Source organism: Suricata suricatta, chromosome 1, assembly GCF_006229205.1.
Source record: "Suricata suricatta isolate VVHF042 chromosome 1, meerkat_22Aug2017_6uvM2_HiC, whole genome shotgun sequence".
NCBI classification, from domain to species: Eukaryota; Metazoa; Chordata; class Mammalia; order Carnivora; family Herpestidae; genus Suricata; species Suricata suricatta.
Genome location: NC_043700.1, coordinates 115,140,094 through 115,161,727, shown reverse-complemented (window position 1 = coordinate 115,161,727; position 21,634 = coordinate 115,140,094). Strand labels below are relative to the sequence as shown.

Here is a 21,634-nt window from a genome sequence, read left to right as displayed (position 1 = left end):
AATCACAGGATCTGAAGACAGGGTCCAGGCTCTGAGCTAGCTGCCAGCACAGAGCCTGATGTGGGGCTCGAACCCATGAACCATGAGATCATGACCTGAGCTGAAGTCGGACACTTAACTGACTGAGCCACCCAGGTGCCCCTCCCAACCACTTGATAACTGCTGTACTTATTCCTACTTTATTTTGTAACACCAGCCTTTTTACCCAGGTGGCATTTAAAAATAATTAAGTTTAAATTTATTGCAGTTTGAGAACTGTGTGCCATTTCTGAAAATAATTGATGACAGCCCAGAATTCTGCCAAACTGCAGCCAATAATCACTCCTTTAGTGTATGCTTGCCAAAAACAGCACGTTTTCTTAGTTTGCCAAAAGGTATGTTCGCAAAAGGAAAAGGCAGGCAGGGAAGGAAATACAGAAGCTTGGAGTGTTTCCTGAGTTCTGAGCTTTCTGTGCGATGTTTTCGCGGGTATCAAGTTATTGAATCTCCTGAACCATCCATGGTGATGTGAAAGTGGCCCCAGTTTTAGACGAGGAAATGAAAACTTAGACATGTTACGTTATTTGGCCAATGTGGCGCAGCCAGCTAGCATCAGAGCTGGGAGTGAAATCCGAGCCAAGCTGGTTCTAAAGCGTAGGGGCTTTCCATTCACCTCACTGTCTCCTGACACTGGCCTACCTCCAACACGACAGGACGACGTTGCCACAGCACAGTGTGACCTTGGGTGGGTTTGGACAGGAAGGTCCCTGCCACAGAGACATGCAGGCTGCTTGTAGGACAGAGCAGGGCTCTCCCCTGTCTCTTCTTTAAGGTCTGTAGCAGTATTCTTGGTATGTGATCTAAAGGCGTTGTTCTAAACAATGTGAATCAATTTGAACTTCTGTCTTTGTATTTACCGTTGTTCTTATGTTATTTACATGAATTGCCACTTGGGAAATTATCTTGGAGAACATCTTAAAACATAAAAAGGCTAGTTAGAATGCATACATAGGCCCATCGCATTTATGTCTCTCAGAAAAGATATAAGGCAGCCTATGTAAATATAATATGGTAAAAGAAAATGTAAAGTTTAGGATGCCTGAGTGGCTCAGTCAGCTGAACGTTCAACTTCGGCTCAGGTCGTGATTTCACAGTTCGTGAGTTCAAGCCCCGTATCAGGCTCTCTGCTGTCAGCGTGGAGCCTGCTCAGATCCTCTATCTCCCCCGCTCTCTCTGCCCCATCCCTCCTTGTGCTCTCTCTCAAAAATTATACATTAAAAAAAATAAAGTAACATTATAAAAAAGTAAGTAAAACATAAAGGTTGAATGAGAATGTGGAAGAAAAGGAAAATGAGGCCCAAAGACGCAATGATGTCAGAAGTAAAGTACATTAAATGGATACTGGGCATTACAGAAAACAGGATGCACCTTTGGTTACCAAGAGTCCTAATTTCTCTTCCCCTGCATTGGGCCTGTGTGTGTAACTAGATTTATAGGATATTACAGTGGGAAGGGATCCCACAGACCATTTAATGTTTTCTTTACAAATGCAGAAACTGAGGCCTGATGAGAAATGTGGAGGCAAAAACTCTCATCTCCTTTCCTCAGTCTGCTTCCTCAAGCGTCTTCGTGTCTGAATTTTGATTTCTGTGTACACCCCAGTGCCCATAATAAAGTACATTTCATGGGCCATGGAGAGTTTCCATTACTCTTTAATGAGCAAGCACGTGAACTCCTAGGTCAACTCCAGCCTCTGCCATTCATTCACCAGCCATGTGTCCTTGGGCAAATTATGTAACCTCTCTGAGATTGTTTCATCATCTTATAAATCACAGCTGGGGATCTAATAGTTCATACCTTTAAAAAAATTTTTTTAACATTTATTAATTTTTAAGAGACAGAAGGAGACAGAGCATGGGGGGGGTGCAGAGAGCGGGAGACACAGAATCTGAAGCAGGCTCCAGGATCTGAGCCGTCAGCCCAGAGCCAGATGCGGGGCTCGAACCCACAAGCAGTGAGATCATGACCTGAGCCGAAGCCAGATGCTTAATCGACTGAGCCACCCAGGTACCCCTAATTAGTTCATACCTTAGCAGTTCATGACTTGCTGTTGAAGATTGAATGAGATTAAGTATGAAAGACTATAAAAATCATTCTTGGCATAAATCGTCACTATTATTGTTTTTTAGCAAAACACTTTTATGGTTAATCCCATCATATTGTATGCAAGAGCTGCACATTCTTTGGTATATCATGAAGCGTTAGTTAGGGACAATTGATTACATTTGTATGTATCGAGTGTTTACGTCATCTTCAAGTGTTAAGCCAGCTCCACAGAGGATTCAAATGAAAGGTCAGATAAAGTGACCGCTTCAAAAAGAGCGGCCTGACTCGGCTTGGATATTCTCACAGAGTCTCTGACCTGGCCAGCTGATCTGCTGCTCCTCCCTCTGTGCACTTTTCCCTGAGACACTGGAAAGGGACTATTACAGCCCCTGTGTATGTAAGCGAATGTCGTTTGAGCGCCATCTCATGATGGGTTAAAGTTCGTTTGCACACCAGGCTGCAAAGAACAAAGGAGACAGATCTTGAATATTCCTGTCACTCCCTCTAGAAAGCCACTTCCCATGGGCAGGAGGTTTCAGAGGACTCCCCCATGCCCAGGCCAGTTGCAAAGCTTGTGTTCTGAACATAAGGACAATAACAAAGCTTGAGTGGATGTAGTCTTATTTTCATTTAACTCAACAAATATGTATTGGGTGCCAAACATGAGCTGAGGACTTCTAGCTACTGATGATGCGGTGATGAATCAGGTATCATCCTCATCCGCCAACATCTTACAGTCTAGCTGGAAACCTGATGGGCGAGCACAAGCTTTAGTGCCTAGAAAAAATATTCTAAATCAAAGTTTCCCTTTTAAGAGCTAGATGTGCTCTTGTGCTGCACCCCACTTCAGACCTCAAACCAATGCCTGAGGCTTGAAAACCGCCTCGGGATACAAGACGAGGAGTCGCTCACCGTATCCCGTACAGGGGGTGTCCTGTAAGTTACACTTCAGCCAACGCACACTGAAACCCCTGCCTCGGTCCTGCTCTGAGCACCCCAAAAATGCACCCCCGCCGAGTGCTTCTGAAACCAGGTTTCATATGAAAGGCAGGAAACAACATCTCCTTCACGTAGTTCAGAAACTGAAGTGAAACTCGCAGCCAGGCTTCCAAGAGCTGGGCTGTACAGCTTCCTCTCTCCTCCCTCCACCGGCCCCTGCCTCCTGTTGCTTTTTATCTGAATCTTCCAACCAAATCTTGGAATTAATTTGGCCTGAATATCACTAACCCCAAGTTTCTTCTTTATGGGGGCCAAGGCACTACCTTGGACCTTAGGTGGAAACACAATGAGTCTGTGATGGCTACATTAGACAGGTTTCTTTTGACTGCAAATGATAGAAATCTATGTTGGCTAGCTGAATTTAAAAAAAAGGAGGGAGGGGAGTACAAGGAAACAAGTGGATTTTCTTTTTTTGGTAAGGATTAGTATTCCCTCCCAGAATTTTTTTAAATGTTTATTTATTTTTTGAGAGAGAGAGAAAGAGAGAGAGAGACAGAAGTTGGGGAGGGGCAAGAGAGAGGGAGACACAGAATCTGAAGCAGGCTCCAGGCTCTGAGCTGTCAGCACAGAATCCGATGTAGGGCTGAAACCCAGGTAACCTGAGGTCATGACCTGAGCCAAAGTCCGACACTTAACAGACTGAGCCACCCAGGTCCCACCCCCTCCCATAATTTAAAGGCAGACTCAACACCAAGAGACTATAAAGAATCAGGCCCGTGATCATGGCGCCGCTGAAGTTTTCAGCAAACTGACATGCCTGCCTCCGTCCTGCTCCGGTCACCTCAAAAGTGGACCTCCACCGAGCGTTTCTGAGACCAGGTTCTATACCAATGGAAGGAAACAACAGTCTCTCCTTCATGTAGTTCAGAAACTGAAGTTAGTGGGCCTTCTCTCTGGAGAAGTAACTAAGCGGATCCCCGGGAAGCGAGTCCCGTGAGTGCAGCCTGAGTGAGGTGTTTATGGGGGAGGCCCAGGGTCTGTGGGAATCTGTGCAAGGATGGGCCAGTCTCTAGGGAAGGGAAAATCACTGTTAGCCCAGCAGCCATGCTGGGAAGTCTATCTATCATTGTCTTCTCTTGGGCAGACTGGTCAGCAAAGATCTGTCTTTCAGGAGGCTGGATTTTTATCAGTGGAAGTTATCATTTTGTAAGTACTTTGCCATTTTCTTCATTCCACTATTCAATCCAACCTCCTTCATGGTCTTATGAGTTAAAGTCAATCTATAGTCAATTCTACTTTCCTGTTGACTCCATATCATTTCCCTCAGCTTAGCTTTTGTTGGTGAAACTTTAGAAGAGGTTTTTGAAATAGAATTTGGTTTCCCCAGTGGAAATTTGGACAGTTGTACTTGACCTTGAGGTCTTGTCCTTGCTCCAAGTTGGGGTCATTGTGGACTTGGGAGGCTGGTTCCTTCTAGGCGCTTTTCTGACTTAATCTTGAATTACTATGGCATCCATTTATGCACTCACTCATCAAACCTTTATGATGTCAGCATCTCTATCAGGAGGTAGGATTAAAAGGTAAATTTGGCCCTCTACCTGCTCTGAAGAGACTCATAGAGTTGGGAAATGCACCTGTCAGAAAAACAATGGCTTTGTAATACCCAGTGGTTCTAGCACTGTGACTCTGGCAGCACCCCCTCACAGAGATCCTTACACTGACGCACCACTGCCCCCCAAGGCTATGCTTATCTCCCCGGGCACGGTACTGTGATAGACATGATAAGGCTCCCCCAAAGATGCCCACGTCTCTCCCTGGACCTGTGAATGTGTTCTGTTATGTGGCACATGGGAATTAAGTTTGCAGGTGGAATTAAGACTACGAGTCAGCTGACTTTGGATGGGGAGGGTACCCTGGATTTCCCAGGTGTGTCCATTGTAATCATAAGGATCCTTACAAGTGAAAGACGGAGGCACAAGGGGGAGACCCAGAGACATAGCAGCATGAGCAGGCGTTAGCACACTGTTACTGGCTTTGAAGATGGAGGAATCCATCTTCTGTTTTTTTCTAGAGGCTAGAAAGAAATAGAAAATGGATTCTCCCTTAGAGCCTTTCCAGAAGGAAAGCAGCCCTGCCAATACCTTGATTTTAGATGATGAGACCCATTTCAGACTTCTAACCTCTAGAATTGTAAGGTAATAAATTTAAGTTGTGTTAAATCGCTACGTTTGTGGTGATTTGTCATAGAAGCAATAAGAAACCACTACAGGTATATGCTTGGGTATATGATTGGCTAGACATATCTTTCTAAAGCATCACTTAAAAAATTATTTTCATATTGGGGTGCCTAGGTGGCTCAGTCTATTAAGCATCTGACTTCAGTTCAGGTCACGATCTCTGGGTTTGTGGGTTCGAGCCCCTTGTTGGGCTCTGTGCTGCCAGCTCAGAGACTAAAGCCCGCTTCAGATTCTGTGTCCTCTCTCTCTACCTCTTACCCGCCCACTCTCTGTCTCTTTCTCTCTCTCAAAAATAAACATTAATTTTAAAAAATTGGGTTACAGATGTAGTTTGGATCCTTATAAAAATTATTTTTTAGTATTAAACATATGAAAAAGTAGGGGTGCCTGGGTGGCTCAGATGGTTAAGTATCCAACGCTTTGATTTCGGCTCAGGTCATGATCTCAGCCTCTTAGGATTCTCTCTCTCTCCTTCTGCCCCTATCCTGCTTGCTCTCTTTCTCAAAATTAATCAATAAACTTAAATATTCACGGAAAAGGGAGAAAGCGTAATTTTTCACATTTTTTTCTAACTTGCGAGCTGCTCTGAGCCCTAGAGTCTGGCCCCCTCTCCTCCGCGGGCAGATGGAAGGCTTTAGGAGGCACTGGTGCATCTTGGCGCTGCCCTCAGTGCTACTCGACTCTGCCATCGTTACCTCTGGCAGAGTGTCACACGTGGGTCTTCATAAACTCATCATTTAAAAATTTATGCTCCCAAAGACACCATTGTTGTATTTTCATTTAAGAATTTACAACTACTGAGGGTGCCAGGGTGGCTCAGTCAGTTCAGCGTCCGACTTCAGCTCAGGTCGTGATCTCTCAGTTTGTGGGTTTGAGCCCCGCATCAGGCTCTGTGCTGACAGCTCAGAGCCTGGAGCCTGCTTCCGATTCTGTGTCTCCCTCTCTCTCTGCCCCTCCCACCCTCACACTCTGTCTCTCCCTCAAAAATAAACATTAAAAGATTTTTTTGAAGAGAATGTAAAACTACTCTATATCAAAGCAGAATAACATCTAATATTTTCCTTTTCACTATCCTTTTCACAAGCATTTCTGATTTGGTGCTTCAAAGAGCTTTGTGAGACAGGGTTACTATTCTCAAGAATCCGGGGAGGAAACAGAAGCTAGAATCATCGTCCAAGAGTCAACAGGCACTGAGTGGCAGTGGTGGCTCTTTCCACGATGCCACGGTGACCGCCTGGCACGTCACGGGGGGTGATTCTCTGGGGCAGGTCACCTTGGAGCCAGCCGCACATTCACCAGGCATCTGGCATGTTGTGATTGTGCCACACAGCCCCTGAGCCTGCACAACGGCCGCCTTTGGTTTAGGCGTCTCTGCTTTCACTATGACTGTAAAACTGTGGCTGGCCCCTGTCCTGATATGACTGGATGTGTTCTCATGAAAGGGTCACATTGACGGGAGAGCACTGACAGCGTGCGAGAGTGGGGCCGGCCTTCTGATACCGGTGACAGCCATTTTTCATTGTGATCCCCAGGCTACGGGTAGGAACTGGATGCTCAAGGAGGAGGAGGCCAGAGGCTCATTCTTTTCTGGGGCCAAGGTCAAGGACCCTCTCCTGGCTTTCCTCAGTGTTCCTTTTCAAGTGACAGCAGGGCGCCACGTGGGCCCAGTGTCAGAAGCCATGGTTGTGTTTGCAGTCAGTGCATGCTTGAGCACCGTGGAATGGTTTGTTTTTGTCTGAAGGTCTATTATTGTTATCAAGTGCTTTTTAACAGCAGAGGTGTTCTTTCTCTTTCTTCATCTCTCTCTCCCTCTCCAATTCAAAGTCCATACTTTCTATAATCTTTTGAAGTACCTTTTCTAAAAAGCCTTTCTGACCACCCTTTAAAATACCGCCTTCTCCGGATGCTGCCCTCATCGTTCGCTACGCCTTTGCTGTGTTCTATGAGGGTTTCCATAACGCTTCTCTGGCCTGACGTACTTCTTTTCATTTTTTTTCTTGTCCCCTCCTCCACCGCCAGCGGAGGATCAAGTGCTTTGCTGTTGTGTTCCTACTGCCTGGACAAGTGTCTTGTCCAGAGTAGAGCCCAATTAATATTTGTTGAATGAATTACTGCATTCTTTACATCTCCCCCCATGTTTGGTATAATCTCTGTCCTGCCTTTATTAAGACCCAGTGACATAAAAAGCAAGAAGCCTTTTGGAGGAAAAACCCTTAACTTACTCTTTTTGTAGGTATCTAGTCCCTGCTGGGCTGGTTGATTGGGGAAGGAAGGGAGGGGTGTAGAGGGGGGAAGGCCGGAAACACGGTGTCAGAGGGGCTCTCCGCTTCAGCATGCTGTGCCCAAGGCCCCAAACACTGGCCCCTGTTGGAGCCCTTTTGCTGCCGAATCCACTGCTCCAGAGGGAAGTGAAGGCAATCACACATGAGCCAGTTCAGGTCATGTTCACTTGAGGAAAAGGCAGAAGCTTCATATAGCTTATTTTGTTAATTGGGTGGCAGGAGACAGCAGGAAAAATGCAAGGAGTCCACTTTTTGGAGATCCACTGATTTGTTACAAAGTTTGTTCTGAAACTAGCAAGACATCAGGTCTATGGACTAAATCCTCCCATGCTCGGGTGCATTTGCTGGGCTTTGCCCTCATGGCATTATTAAAGCCTTCCTGGAAAACCTCCAGCGACAGCTTAAGGTCTGGGTCCACATCGTCCCCTCCCTCTACAAAAGCTTTTCCAAAGCGTTCCCTAGCAGGGGTCTTCCAGGGCACCCGGCACCACCAGCATGCTTTGTCCACACCTCTGACACTGGCCTTGTCACCTTGTTCGTGCACACGACTACCTGTTAAATGACATCCCGTGCTAGTTCTATCTGAGCACTAGGAGGACAAAAACCATCGCATCATCCGTTATGTCTGCAGCATCGAGCTTAGGTACCTGGCACATACTTGGTACTCGGCAAACATCGAGAAATGAGTGAGCAAATAGGTGAAAAAACACAAGACTGACATCCAGTCACAGTTATCTGGTCGTTAGCATTTGGACCTTCTTTCTGGGGCTCCTCTTTGATTATGTTCTTTTATCTTCATCCAGGCACTCTGATTGTTCTGAAACATCCCTATCCAAGGAAAGTGGAGGAACCTTCCATTTATGAATCTGTCCGGGTTCACACAGCAATGCAGACAGGGAAAACGGAGAGTGACCTTGTGCCCACTGCACCTTCTGTAAGTGGCCCTCCATCTTACCGCATCACTTTCACTGTCTAAACATGGTCATGTTTTGTAAGAATTAGATAGTTTTATATATTTTTTAAATATTCATTTTTTCACGCATGCACGTGAAAAAGCACAAGCCAAGGAAGGGCAGAGAGAGAGGGAGAGAGAATCCCAAGCAGGCTCCACACTGTAAACACAGAGACTGATGTGGGGCTCAAACTCATATACCATGAGATCATGACCTGAGCCTAAGCTGAAGGCTTAACTGACTGAGCCAGCCAGGTACACTGAGTTAAATAGTTTTAAAAGGATGTTTGTTCAAATGAAAATTCTAACTTGTGATGTAAGACCTGGAAAGGAATATAAGGTTTAAAGCCCATGACTCATGCATCTGGTCCATTTGGCTAATCGTCAAAAAATCCAATGCCATAGTGATAGGATTCTAAGTACTTCGAAAATGGCACTTAGGGACGCCTGGGTGACTCAGTCAATTAAGTGTCCAACTTCGGCTCAGGTCATGATCTCACAGTTCATGGGTTTGGGCCCCACGTTGGGCTCTGTGCTGACAGCTCAGAGCCTGGAGTCTGCTTTAGATTCTGTGCCTTCCTCTCTCTCTCTCTCTCCCTGTCCCTCTCTCCTTGTGCTCTCTCTCTGTCTCTCTCTCTCAAAAATAAATAAATAAACATTAAAAATAAAAAGAAAATGGCACTCAAATTCCTCCCTTTACTTAATTACATAAGTTCTTGGTAGAATGGGTTGGCTAAATTATTATTCTCCCACAAGTTTTTTACATTAAGAAAATTCGGGGGTGGCACCTGGGTGGCTAAGTCAATTAAGTGTTGACTTCAGCTCAGGTCATGATCTGTGGGACTGAGTTCAAGCCCCACATCAGGCTGCCTGCTGTTAGCATAGAGGCTGCTTCAGATCCTCTGTCCCCTCTCTCTCTGCACCTCCCCACTTGCTCTCTCTCTCTTTCTCTCTCTCTCTCAACATATAAAAATTTTAAAAAAACTATTAAAAAAGGAAGAAAAAATTTTTTACATCTCAGTCGTCTGCAAAGGAATGATATTCCCCACTTTGACTATAAAACCTCAGGATGTTATTTTTTTCTATTTTTTTCCCTTCCCTGAATAAAGGGTACGTATTGGATGGACAGACAGAAAACATTTGCACGGCTGTGCAACATGGTCCTTGGTTCAATTTCAGTGCAACAGCAGCACTCACGGCTCCTTAAGTCCACGTCCATTTGCTCTGTGAGCCTTGAGCCTGTGAGGACCACCCCTCAACCCCCCGGGCTTTTGGTTCTTCCTCCTCTTCCTGGTTTGCCAAATACTCCCCGTATAAGATGTCGGATAATAAAGAAGACCACAAATGAACTACACAGAACCAACCCCACACAGCAGTCCTGATACTTGAAAACAATCATGCCTTGAAGGTTTTTGGCTACAAATGACAAATGACAAATGTGTAGCCTCTCTGTCTCTGCAGAACTTTGTCTACCCTGACACCACAGAGATCTTTCTTAAAAGGCAGATCGATCACCTGACCTCCCTGCTTAACCTTGGGTGGTGGCCGCTGTCTTCCTGGCCCTGCTCCTCTCTGGCCTCACCTGTGCTCCTGTGTCGATCATGGCCATGTGTGTCCCTCTGGCTCTGCTCCCTCTCCCCTCCCTGCCTCGCACACACGCGGTCAACACCGCTGCTGTCCCCTCACCCTTCAAGGCTCATCACAGATCAGTGTCTCTCAGGAGGCCTCCCCAGGCCCCTCCTAGCTTTCTTGAAAATGCCCCTCATGTGCGCTCCAAGCACCCATGGCTCACTTTGATCCTGCCATCAGCACACCAGAGGCTAATAACCACACACGCATGTGTCTGCCATCCCCAGCAGCCTGACACTTCTTGGGACAAGAATCATAGCTTGTCATCGGAGCTCAGTATCCTGGCCTGGTTCATGGGTGCATGTTACGTTTTTGTTACTCTGCTCTACATCTACTCAAAAGTGGGAATTGGCTGTAAAGGGTATTTTAGCTTTATTACAGCTGGAAGAGGAAGTATCAAACCTGAAACCAACAACATTTAGGAAAGCAGGAGAGTAAATAGTCCCAAGTCAGAACAGACCAAAGATCAAATCAAGTCTTACCTCCTAATGGATTGTTTTCCAGCCAACCCTTCCTGCCTTTCCTCCTTATCCATCCTTACCGCCCACCCATCACCTCACATCTCTTACATTTGCCCTGTCAATGTAACACTCTTCTTGGATACACCCCCACCCCAGGCCCCCGCTCAGGATCAGTTGTGCCACATTCTAGTACGCGTGTTCTTTATCAACAGGAAATTGCAGGACCTAATCTGTAGAGCTGGCATGAGCATGGCTGTAGCTTACGTAGAAATAGACCTCAGGTACAATAGACCTCTTTAAACCAAATTCTGCAAGCCTTCTTGCTCACCTTTGCTCACTCCACGTATGGGATGGATTCTCCTGCCCAAGTGTCTCAGTATGACTGGACACAGACGGTTCTGTACCATGGAGTTTTTAAAACAGTGGTGACGGATGGTGGAGCGTGGCTGCACCCCCACTGCAGAAGGACAAACCCATGAAGTTTACTGTGCATTAATACAGACAGAAAACTATCAGCGCTTTCTAGTGTCGTAGGCAGAGAGAACAGTACAGAAGCCCTGCGGTGAGAACCAAACTGAGGGGTTTTGCAGACTAGCAAGAAGATCACAATGATTGGCATGAAGAGAGCAAGAGGGAAAGGGGCGGAAGATGAGATGATTGAGGGAAGGAGGGGTTGATCGCCTATGGCAGTGGAGTTCCCAGAGGGCCTGCCGCCCAGCTGAGTGTTTGGAAATTCGCGGTGCTTTGGGGCCCTCCTGGCATTGGTGGGCATCAAGAACTGAGAAGAGCCTTAGATTTCAGTCTGCTTGCAAACTAACAAAGCTCCACAGCCTGATGCTGGACTTCTGCCTGCCTTTTCTTCTGGAGGGAAACACTATTTCTATCTTCTAAGGTCATTTGCTCAGGAGTGCCTGGGTGGCTTAGCAGGTGAAGCATCAGACTTCAGCTCAGGTGATGATCTCACCATTTGTGAGTTCGAGCCTCATCAGGGCTCTGTGCCAACAGAGCAGAGCCTGCCTGGGATTCTCTCTCTCCTCCCCCCTCCGCTCTGTACCCCTCCCCCAGTTGTGCTAAGGTTGTTTGGTCTACAGGCATGCTTTAAAAATAGGTCTGGGACAAAGGGCTGGTGTCTTCCTCAGAAGACATACAGAAACATGAAAACCCCTGAAGGCTTGTTTCCCGGAAAAGGCAGGCGCCATGGAGGCTAAATATGCCCCCACACACAGGGGAGAACTATCTTGTCCAAAATGTCAGCTGTATTAACAATATGAAAGGCCTTGTAGATAAGATAAAGAATTTATTTTTGTCCCAAGTGTCAAGGAGAAATTATATGAGTTTTGAGCAACATAATTTATGTTTTAAAATTTTTAAGAAGCTCATTCTGACCACTAAGTGCAAAGGGGAACGTTTCGAAGTTGGAGCAAGGCGCCCAGTGAGGGGTTGTTGGAGCAGTCCAGCGAGACCGGGGTGGTGGAAACTGGGAGTGGGGTAAGAACCGGTGAACTTCAGGGTGTGTTATGAAGGTAGAAGAGGCGAGACTTACGACTCATTGAAGGTGGTATGTGGAAGAGTCACAGACTAGGCTTCTTGCACTTTGCTTACACGGCCAGGTTGGCAGGAGGGGCAGGCTTGGTAGATGGGAACATGCAGTTCTGTTTGGGCTCTGCGAAATGTGACATACGAATCGGTTCTGTTGGTGGAGATTAAGTGAGGTAATATATTTCAAGTGGCTGACGTAGAATAGGTGCTATCTAAAATGTTAGTTTCCTGGGGCACCTGGGTGGCTCAGTCAGTTAAGCGGCTGCCCTGGGCTCAGGCCATGATCTCACGGCTTGTGGATTCAAGTCCCGCATTGGGCTCTGGGCTGACAGCTCAGAGCCTGGAGCCTGCTTCAGATTCTGTGTCTCCTTCTCTCTCTGTTCCTCTCCCACTCACGCTCCGTCTCTGTCTCTCTCTCAAAAATAAATACACATTAAAAAAATTTTTTTTAAATAAAATCTCAGCTTCCTGGGGCATCTGGGTGACTCAGTCAGTGAAGCATCTAAATCTTGATTTCAGCTCAGGTCATGATCTCACAATTCGTGGGGTTGAGCCCCACATCAGGCGCCACACTGGCAGTGCAGAGCCTGCTTGGGATTCTCTCTCTGTCACTCTCTCTCTCTGCCCCTCTTCTGCTTTATCTCTCTCTCAAAATAAACAAATAAACCTTAAAAATATAATAATAAAATATCAGCTTCCTTAGCTTCCCTGTTGTGGGATTCATCCTTTTTTTTTTTTAACAACTCCTTCCTTCTAAAATTTCTGTTCCCTTTGCTTCCGCAACATTTTCCTCTCTTTAATCTGTTATCTTACTAATATAAGATACATTGTGACAAAATATCCTATAAAGAATTCAGTTTCTTCAGAAATGTATGAAGTTATAAAGTCTTCACCTTATGGTCCTTGTTTTCGGCATATTTCTATTCGCATAGTTCCCCACCATTGCTTACATTTTTGTAGGTGTTAGCTATGTGTGTGACACTGTTGCCCTTGACTTAATTCTACATGAGTTAAGAAACTCATTGTCCCTTCAAGTATCAATAAATCTGCAGACCAGAGCTCTGGGGGGATGGTCTGTGAAAAAAGGATGTGGAGATGGAGAATAATCACGTGATAAAATAAATAGGGGAAGTGTTATTTCTAATGTTCCCTCTTAAAATTCACAAGGCATGTTGGCATAATATGGACCCTGGGAAGCAAAGAAATCCCTCTACTGAGTCCAGCATTTCCCAAATGTATTGAACCAATGTCAACGTATGCAATTGTGCCTTGATGCCTAAGACCCGTGCAATAATCAAAGTGACGGGTTTCACATGACACACTTTACCAACACTGACTTTTACAAGAGATGTGATGTGGCTTACTCTTTGCAAATTGCTAACTCAAGTTTGAAGTGTCTCTCAATTGTTGTCTGTTGCTACTGGATTCTCCCAGAAGATCAAGTCTGAAAACAGTCTCTCCCCACACAGGGAGGATTTTCAAGTGCCTAGGTGAAGAACAAGGCGATTACTCAAAGATCAATGGAAAACTTGTGCTTCAATTTAAAATAGGACAGAAATAGACAAAAATCATGTTGCAATAATTCTGAGCTTTACTTGGTGCTTCTCTCTCTTTCAGCTGGGGACCAAAGAGGGTTACCTCACCAAACAGGGGGGCCTGGTCAAGGTAAGGAAACATGTTTCTGCTAATGCCAGCCATGGAGAAAGACACCATGTCACAGAGACTCAGTTCTCGCTTTGACATTTTTTAAAAAAACACTTGCCTACTCATTTTGACCCAGTTACAATATTTTTCTGTTTCAAGAGTTGATCTTTATGACTAATATTGGTCAAAATTCTGGAAAATCGCTTGACTTTTCTTTGGCAAAGTCAAATGTGTGAGAGTAGTCTATAGTTAATACCCCCCCACCCCCATAGAGTCCTTTTAATGGAACAATCGAGGATGGAGGATGAAAGTAGCAAGTTAACTCTAGAACATTCTTCTTTTTAATTTTTTTAAACAAAGAAGTCAAAATTGTATAAAATGTTTACCCGAAAGCAGGCCCAAAACATCACGGGCATTAACATAACTATGTTATAATATCCCAAAGGAAACACAGTTTAGAACTTTACTAGTCTGGGGTATCCAGGTGTCCCTCCATTTATGTAATTATACCAAGAAGGCCTTCATGGAATAGGTCTACTCTTCCCTGGTGTAAGAGTTGGGGCATTTAACTCTCTTGGGCACTGACCTTCTTGAATTCAACCTAAATATTTGTTTATTTGTGTCCCTCCTAAGGATAGGATCATTTATATTTATGGCATATGTATTTTTAAGCTCTCTGTTACTTCTTTTAACTGGACACATTGCCACTCCGTCAGCACTAGGAGGGAGGAGGTGGGGAACACCATCTCCTGCCACAAGACAGTGGAATTCTTGGGCAAATCTCAGAACATTATGTGGTTTGAGGTTCCTAAACTTCAATTTGTGTATTTGTTAAACAAGAATCTTGGCATCATATAAGGATTGGCTATAATACATATGAATCTTCAAGGATAGTATCTAGCCCACAGTAGGTGCTCACAAAATGACATATATTCTTATTATAGAGTCAGTAAGGCAGACATTTAGTAGTTTGTTATAAATCACCTTGGGTGTTTATGATAAACTATTTCTTCTTATTTGCTTAAGTATGTCAATATCTCTATCTTTGTTATGAACTTAATGCATGAAATCACTTTAGTTTTTGTAGATATTTTGAAACTCTTCTTCAGAAATGATGTACCACAACAATATTTTATTGGAGCTAATCTTTTAGATGCTGTTCAAATTTTTAAAAAAATTATCCAGTTCAAATATTGCATTCCTGTATTCAAAACTTACATGTTTTAATGATTTTTTTCTCAGACTTGGAAAACAAGATGGTTCACGCTGCACAGGAATGAGCTGAAATACTTCAAAGACCAGATGGTGAGAAGCATAAGACATTTGCCCTTTAAAAATCAGCTCTCTAGATGCAAAGAACATGTGCCTTTGAAATCTCTGCAGTTTTCCTTATGAGTACCTGAAACATCAAGGAATGATTGGAAATGTGTGCTCTTGATTCCGGATATGAAGAGAGCTTTTTTTCTTTTTAAGCAATCTTTACCCCCAACGTGGGGCTCCAACTCACGACCCCGAGATCAAGAGCTTCATGCCCCAGCCAGGTGCCTTGCGCAGAGCTCTTCTGCAGGGATGAGATGTGTGTCCCAGAAACCTCTCTCTTGAACTGCGGACCCAGCGTCCCGAGGCCCGTCATTCCCTCGTTTAGGGCAACGGCTTTGTTCTCTTGCCGGGTGTACTAGCTCCGTCTGTAGCAGTCTCTCCCTTCAGTAAAACATGTCAGTTTCCCATGCCCCTTTCATGAAGTTTGAAGTTATTTTATTTCTTCTCACTTTCCCTACACCTAGTTTCTGAGAAAGTAGAAGTTTAAAAACATGAAAGAAAAACATGACTCCCTTCTATGTTTAAAATCCATCTCCACTAAAGAAAAATACCATATGACTTCACTTGTATGAGGACTTTAAGATACCAAACAGATGAACATGAGGGAAAGGAAGCAAAAAATAATATAAAAACAGGGAGGGGGACAAAACATAAGAGACTCTTAACTATGGAGAACAAACAGAGGGTCACTGGAGGGGCTGTGGGAGGGCGGATGGGCTAAATGGGTAAGGGGCATTAAGGAACCTACTCCTGGAATCATTGTTGCACCATTTGCTAACTTGGATGTAAATTAAAAATAAATAAATTATTAATAAAAAATTAAATAAAAAATGTTTAATCCATCTTCACTAAATTTAAGTTGATAAAGACAATCTCTTCCTAGTGTCCAGTTTCATGAATAGCCAATCCCCAAACCAGGGGTTGTAACTTCCCTTAGGAAGGTTCTCTATTATCAATCCCCTTAGTGAAAGTAAAGATTTTTAGGGAAATAAATGATGGACAAATTTGTGTGTTTTATCGTGATGACATATACGTTACTTTTTTTTCTTTTTTTTAAGTCACCAGAGCCAATTCGGATCCTAGACTTAACAGAATGTTCAGCTGTACAATTTGATTATTCACAGGAAAGAGTAAACTGTTTTTGGTAAGTTGTCCTGTAAAGAAAATGATTTTAAAAGTCTTCTTGGCAGACAATTATTTTCGCTGAGGAATTACCAAAAACCCTGTATGTCTTAATGTGTACAAATGTCTCGATCTGAGGGGCACAGATTTAACTAACACACAGCACGTGTATGTTAGGAATGCTTCCAGCTGAGCATGACATAATACTTCATTTAAAGTGACTTAAATAAATAGGCAGGTCCGATGGTATAATTGTTTATGTTGTACACTGCATAAGTATATATGTAACAGGATGCCACCCACATCTTAGCTTTATTCCTTTGGAGTTTTTTTTACTCAATTTTAATTTTAACTTTGTTGACTGGAACAATGAGTGATTTGTAGTATTATGACCATTTCTGGGAGATAACATAAAAGTATTTCGTTCTAATCTAATCCATGCATCATGACAATTCTCTGACTGGGAGACGTGTCTTGAAAAAGGAGTGCCTTAGTTCCTACCAACTTTTATTTTAATGCTTTTCAAACATACTCACATACCTTTCAGCTAGATGCATCATTAATATTTTGCCATTACCTGCTACATCTCTATCCATTCACTTTTTTCCCTGAACCAATTGAAAGTAAGTTGGAGACATCATGGCACTCTACCCATTACCTGGGTATGTACTCCCTAAGAATAACAATGTCACCATTACATACCCAAGAAAATTAACATTAATTCTGTAACATCAACCAATAATGGGTATCTTTTTAAAATTCACTTAAAGGTACCATACGAGCCAGCAGGGGGTTTTGTTGCTTCTATAACAAAGTATCAGGAGGCAGGCAGCTAATGTGACTAGATGGGAGCCAGTGTCTCTACAGTTCTTTTGGCCTTGAGCAATTCACGTGCTACTGTAGTGTCCAAGGTAACCACTCCAGCGTTAGGCCTCACATTTTCATGTCAGTCATGAAGAAGGGTGTAGGAATGGGATCACCCGTTGTCTGTCCCTTTTTATCAGGAAAGCAGAAATTTTCTCGGAAATCTTCTATCAGAGTTCCCCCCCCCATCTCGTTGGCCAAGTTTGGGTCCCGTAGCCATCAGTAACAGCAGGGAAAGCTAGAAAACTAGTATGATCATAATTGGCTCCAACTAATTATAATTTATTGCCTGGGGCTCTGTTAGCAAGAAAAAAGGAAAAGTTATCTGCACTAATAGGCAATTAATAATGTCTCTCACAAGGAGTACCACACAATGACGATTCTGGAAACCAGTTTTGTATAGTACCGCCACTGTCCCCTCACCACCCAACTGGACCTCACATCAAGGTTTACCTCCTATACACAAAGACTTATTTCTTGTCTATTCAACATTAATTACTATACAAACAAGATATGCTGCTTTGGCTTTAGGATATAGAAACCCTCCTGAATTAGAGTTCAAGGCTTTTTTTTTTTTCTCATGAGAGAGGAAAAAAGGATTTTTAGTATTTCGGACAGGAAGTATAGGCAAGATGTAAGTCCGGGCTGATGTAACTAGCCCTAAGGAGTCAAAGAGAGACTGTCAATGAAGAGCTACCATATTCCTAGAGCAAGTTTTCATACCTGTAGGAGAGTTTGTCTTCTTCCAGCAGAGATTAACTCATGACAGTGGGCAAAATGAGTAGCTGAGATTTATTATCTTTTTTTTTCTGTCCTAATTAGTTAAAACTACCTACATCCAACAAAGCAGCTTATTTCTCAGTGAATCAAGCCAACACAAATGGGTTTCTTCAGCAAACTCTTAACTGTATTGCTGATTCTTTGAATCATATAATGGATTCAGAGTCATTTAACACATCAGCTGAACAAACACATGTGTTGGATTCAGTCTAAGACAAAAGCAATGAAAGGATCTGTGAGTGTCTTGGGCATGTTTTATTCTTTTTTGACTTTTCATCAGAAAATATTAATCTGGCTGATAATAATAATATGAATCCACAACTTCTTCCACATTTCTGCCATTTGCTAGCAGGAATCACTCTTTATTTATCAGTTCTTCAAATTGCTCTTTGTTAATTATTTTTTCCTGTTGAAGATTCTAATTACTGTTCAACTAATACATTCAACCAACCATCTGGAATATCTTATGTTTTTCTTCCATCTTCTCAGCTTGGTGTTTCCATTCAGAACATTTTATCTCTGTGCAAAGACAGGAGTAGAAGCTGATGAGTGGATCAAGATATTACGCTGGAAACTGGTGAGTTACACAAGTCCTCTGGATGTCAACTACTCAGAAATATCATATTGATGACTTCAAACATATTTCTAATGGAAGAGTCAGACTATCCCCAAGAGCGAATGGGATGTCCACTGGCAAGCTTGTGCAACAGTCTGTTTCTTGTGAGACACCTAAGGCATGGAGATGGGCATAAAAGAGAAAGGACAGGACTGCACTGGGGTCTCAGCCCTGGACCCTTAGTCTCCCGCCCTCAAGATTAGTCTTCTTTGAGTGGGTGGCCTGGTCCAGTTTTGCGTGGAGGAGGCCATGTGGGACTGGAAGGTCAAGCAGCAGAAAGTTGCCATATTTTGATAGTAGAAAATCCTTTTAAATAAAGAAAGAAGCTTGCAAGAAAAGCTTACCTTCTAGTATGTTACTTCGTGAAGATCAAGGATGAAATGTAGTTTATCTGCTTTTTTATAAAGTGCTTATAATAATTCACCAGTCTCATACTTTTTTTTGTATATGTGTTTGCAACTTAGTGAGTTGTTAGTCAAGAACGTGTCCTTACAGCTTTCTAAAATTTTCTATGAATACCATCTTGAAACTCTTGATGTTTTCAAACATAAACAACTTTTCTTAAATTTTTTATGAAGAAACTTGTTAAGTATTCTTTTCTAGATGCTGGGACTTTTGCTTTTGGTTATATTTTCAGTTTGAAGTCCAAATAAGTATACCACTTATTTTTATTTTTTATTAAAATTTTTTTTAAATGTTCATTTATTTTGAAAGAAAGAGATAGAGAGCAATCAGGGGAGGGGCAGAGTGAAGGAGACAGAGAATCCTAAGCAGGCTGAGTGCTATCAGCACAGAGCCCGATGTGGGGCTCCAACTCACAAGCCAGGAGATCATGACCTGAGCCAACATCAAGAGCCGGACTCTTAACTGACCGAGTCACCCAGGCACCCTCCTCCTGTTCATTTTTAGATAGTTCCAGTGTATTTGATATTCAGTGGAAGCTACTTTGCCACATGAAACATTTGCTCAGATATGAATCAATCTTTTATTCTTTGTATTCTGTAATTATGCAAGGGATGCATCATTATTATAAAAAATTTAGAGTAAATATATATCAAATTCACACACTTTCAGACTTCTCCTTGTGCAAATATTTAAAAACAAAATTTAATTATTCTTTAGTGTTCTTTACATACACACTCCACTGACGATGCGTCATAAACATTTTCCCCTAGCAATAAATTTAGATCTAAGTATTCATTTTGACTCATTAAATAGTATTGCATTTTATGAATTACCATGAGTAGTAGGCCAATTCCCAACTTGTACATGTTTTAGCAACTACTTTTCAATATTTAGCCTGCAAAAAATACAAAAAGCCATACTGACATTCAGTGGGGGTTGGGGGTATCACATATTAATTAATTTATAATTGCATGGTGTCCTTACTAAAAAGCATGTCTTATTTAATATTTGTTAAGTTCATTGTCTTAAAATTGCTCAGTAGTAAATATACATGTGTGTTTGCTCTATTACAGTCTCAAATAAGAAAGCAGCTTGACCAAAGGGAAGGCACAATCCGATCTCGGTCATTCATCTTTAAATAGACCTTCCCTAAGCAAGGATGCCCTGACCCAGGAGCAGGGCAGATGGTCCCTGATGATGTGATCCACAGCAGGCTTCAGATGAAGGCTGACTAGGATTTTTCTTTCAAAACAAACCAAAGGCACATGCAGATTTGGCCCTTTCGGAACCCACCACATTTGCTGACACACGGGTAACTGCTTGCCCTTCAGGACTTTGTCATGTCCGTGAGAATACCAAAGCTATCATCGTTCTGATGGAAGCCAATGAAACTACCAGCCGGGTCGCGCTAACTCTTAGAACATGCAGTAGAAGATAAACGGCTTTTGTTTCCCTCACTGAGGGCCCCGAGCTGCGTGGCGCGAGGTGCCTGGCATCCCATTCTGCATCACCGTCAGCTCCTCCGACAGACAGGTTGTGCCATCAACCAGGAAGGGAACAGCTCTGTGCTTTGACTGCTTCTACGGAAAGTGTATAGAGACAGCCAACAGCAAGAATTGAGGGTGGGCGGCAGGGTTGGTTCTGCTTTTTTTTTCTTTATACAGAAAACCAGACAAAACTAAAATGGGAAATTTCTTTTCTCTTTGTAACAGTCTCGGAAATCTAGTGGGTCCTTTCTTTCCTTCTAATGATAAGCCTGTGAAAAGTACGTGTCCTCCAGACTCTTAGGTAGGATAAGAGAGAAAAGGAAGGTAAAATCTAAAAAATATCTCTTAATCAATTTGGGGGAAACATTTTAAAGAGTAAAACAATATAACTTGAGGAAAGGTAATACAATGGTAGGTAACTTGTAGTATAATAATAACAATCTGCGTTATTATTATTATTATTAGAACAACAATAGAGTACTTGTAAGCGCTCAGTTGTCTTCATCCAACATTTCTGCAACAGACTGAGAGACTTGTCCAGCGGAGTGGTTGAGATAGTCCCTTCCCAGGGCTAGCTGCAGGCCTTGGCCTGGGGCAAGTAGGAATGAATCCTGTTGCACTGAGACCGTAGGCACCCCTGCGCCTTATTCAAGAGCAACTTCTGTGGCCAGCGAAAGGAGCAACACTACGTCCACATGAAATGAACAATGATGTGTTACACCACATTTTCCAACTAGAATAAGAGGATTGAAATAGGGTAATAACATACTGGCATCCAGAGCTCAATTCTGACTCCTTCTCTTGTCTTTATTAATACTGCTTTTTTTAGATAGAAGTTTGAAGGGAAATAAGAGTGGAGGAAGACCCCACATACAAAAGACTATGGTGTGTGGTGCGAAGCTAATGACAGAACACTGCTTTTGCAGTTTCAAATGCGTACCTTGATGACTAAGTTTCTTCTGTTACTTAAACATCCAGGACTCAGAGATTAAATTACATTTTTGTGTATTTCAACAAGGTTTTTCATGTATTTTGTTGTTTGTATCATATGAAGTAAAGCAAATGGCAACTTAAAATTGTATTATGTCAAGTTCATGAAGTAAGCAGTTGCAAATGATTCCTCACTGAGATGTGCAGGTTCATGTTTTATTTTCTTAGAATGAAGAGTTTTTCTTTATGTAGGTAGTATTGTTCCTATTTTTTGTAAAATATGTCCTGTTTATTTATATTCTTTGGTTAAGTTTATTAAAAAGCATTTTGCTGTGCCTGTAA

The 21,634-nt window shown here is 42.9% G+C and overlaps 1 protein-coding gene across 2 annotated transcripts in view; it reads left to right on the top strand.

The window, feature by feature from the left end:
* DAPP1 (dual adaptor of phosphotyrosine and 3-phosphoinositides 1) overlaps window positions 1–21,634 on the top strand; it is a 49,927-nt gene extending 28,293 nt beyond the window's left edge. For both annotated transcript variants that reach the window (XM_029942768.1, XM_029942760.1), the window contains 6 exons: window positions 8,347–8,477; window positions 13,742–13,789; window positions 15,011–15,073; window positions 16,147–16,232; window positions 18,344–18,431; window positions 19,949–21,634. In XM_029942768.1, the coding sequence (XP_029798628.1) occupies window positions 8,347–8,477; window positions 13,742–13,789; window positions 15,011–15,073; window positions 16,147–16,232; window positions 18,344–18,431; window positions 19,949–20,017 (485 nt within the window). In that variant the 3' untranslated portion in view covers window positions 20,018–21,634. The remainder of the gene's footprint in view (window positions 1–8,346; window positions 8,478–13,741; window positions 13,790–15,010; window positions 15,074–16,146; window positions 16,233–18,343; window positions 18,432–19,948) is intronic.